The sequence below is a fragment of the Chrysochloris asiatica genome, unplaced genomic scaffold (assembly GCF_000296735.1).
Source record: "Chrysochloris asiatica unplaced genomic scaffold, ChrAsi1.0 scaffold00306, whole genome shotgun sequence".
NCBI lineage: Eukaryota > Metazoa > Chordata > Mammalia > Afrosoricida > Chrysochloridae > Chrysochloris > Chrysochloris asiatica.
In genome coordinates, this window is record NW_006408824.1 from 2,885,424 (window position 1) to 2,886,803 (window position 1,380).

The following is a 1,380-nucleotide window of genomic DNA, read 5'->3' on the forward strand; positions in this document are numbered from 1 at the left end:
TGTTTGTTACTGGTAGAGGAGTTTTTTTGAGGGATGAGGAGGTGTAGGTATGGTATGGTAGGGGATAGACACATCAGAGTTCAGATATTGGAGGGGGCAATACACACGAAGGGGTGGGGGATGGAAGAACAAGGTAGATAGGGGAACACTAAGGCTGGGCTAAATGGAACAGAGATAAATAGTGATGTATGTTAAACCTTAGAATAAGAGGGCTCGTTGATCCAGGGATCGAGGCATAGTCTGCAGAGGGGAAATAATGTAAAGATTCTTGACTGTCTTATGAATATAGGTTTCCCTTGCCTACTAGTGTAAAATAGAAACTTGAGTGTGATAGAAAGAAATATTGGGAAACATGATTACAGAAAGCTTGTAAGCCCGTCTTCAGCCTATAACTGATTGGAATACCTAATGGTGGTGGTGATGGTGGTTATGTGCCATGGAGTTGGTTCCAACTCATAGCAACCCTGTACAGGGTTTCCATTCAGGAAGAGGTAGAAAGTGAGATGGGGTTCTAAAGCACAATTGAGAAGAATTCATCCTGAAATTTTAAATTTAGGAGTGAGATTTAGGGACGTTGTGCTGTGGAATCTCTGTTCCATTATTAGTGATCTCAGGAAGTAGGTAAGATGCTCTGTAATGGTGAATCATTCACAGAATGACATGCTAGATGATTATGTAGAATGCAGAGATCTTTAGGAATAAGCTGGTAAACAAATAGTCCTTTAGCTAGTACAGGCTTTGCTTTCCAAACGTCCTTTTACGGAAAGGAATCAGAAGTTAAATAAACACATCTGGTCTCTGTTTTAATAAATGTGATGCACACCACCAAATAGATCCTAGTATAGTTAGAATTGTGTTGAATAAAGTAATTGTTAAAATTTTAACCAGTTCTAACTGTACTTATTGAGTTGTATTAGTACTACTAACATAATAGAGACACTTCAGTTGCCAAGTCTTCAAATTGTCCAGCAGGAACCCAGCCCACATCTCCTCAAAGGTTCATTGTACCCAAAGCTCTGAGTAGTGAGTAGGCAGGAGGAAGCTCCTCGGTTTGAAGATTTTTGTCTCACTTCCTCACTGGCTCCAAGCACTGTGCAAGCACTGAGACCTTTGTCCCAGGCTGCACAGAAATAATCAGCCTCATCTTCCAGTTCGAGTCCAGAAATGGTCAGGGTGGCCACATTGCCAGACCTGGAGCCAGAGAACCTCTCTGAGATCCCTGGGTGCCGGTTATTATTCCTGTATATAAGAGTTTGGGGTCCCTGACTCTCACGCTGCTGAACCCATCCTGCACCCTCATAACCTACATTATTGCTGTCTCCAATGCAGGTGATTTTGATTGTCTCTTTCAGCCCCTTAGACACTGAGGACGGCTGAGTC

At 42.5% G+C, this 1,380-nt stretch overlaps 1 gene segment (V, D, J or C); it reads right to left on the reverse strand.

The window, feature by feature from the left end:
* Nucleotides 1-956: 956 nt before the first annotated feature.
* Nucleotides 957-1,380, reverse strand: part of LOC102838802 — a 39,170-nt gene continuing 38,746 nt past the window's right edge. Inside the window, 1 exon segment of the V gene segment in view lies at nucleotides 957-1,373. Within this exon segment, the coding sequence occupies nucleotides 957-1,373 (417 nt within the window).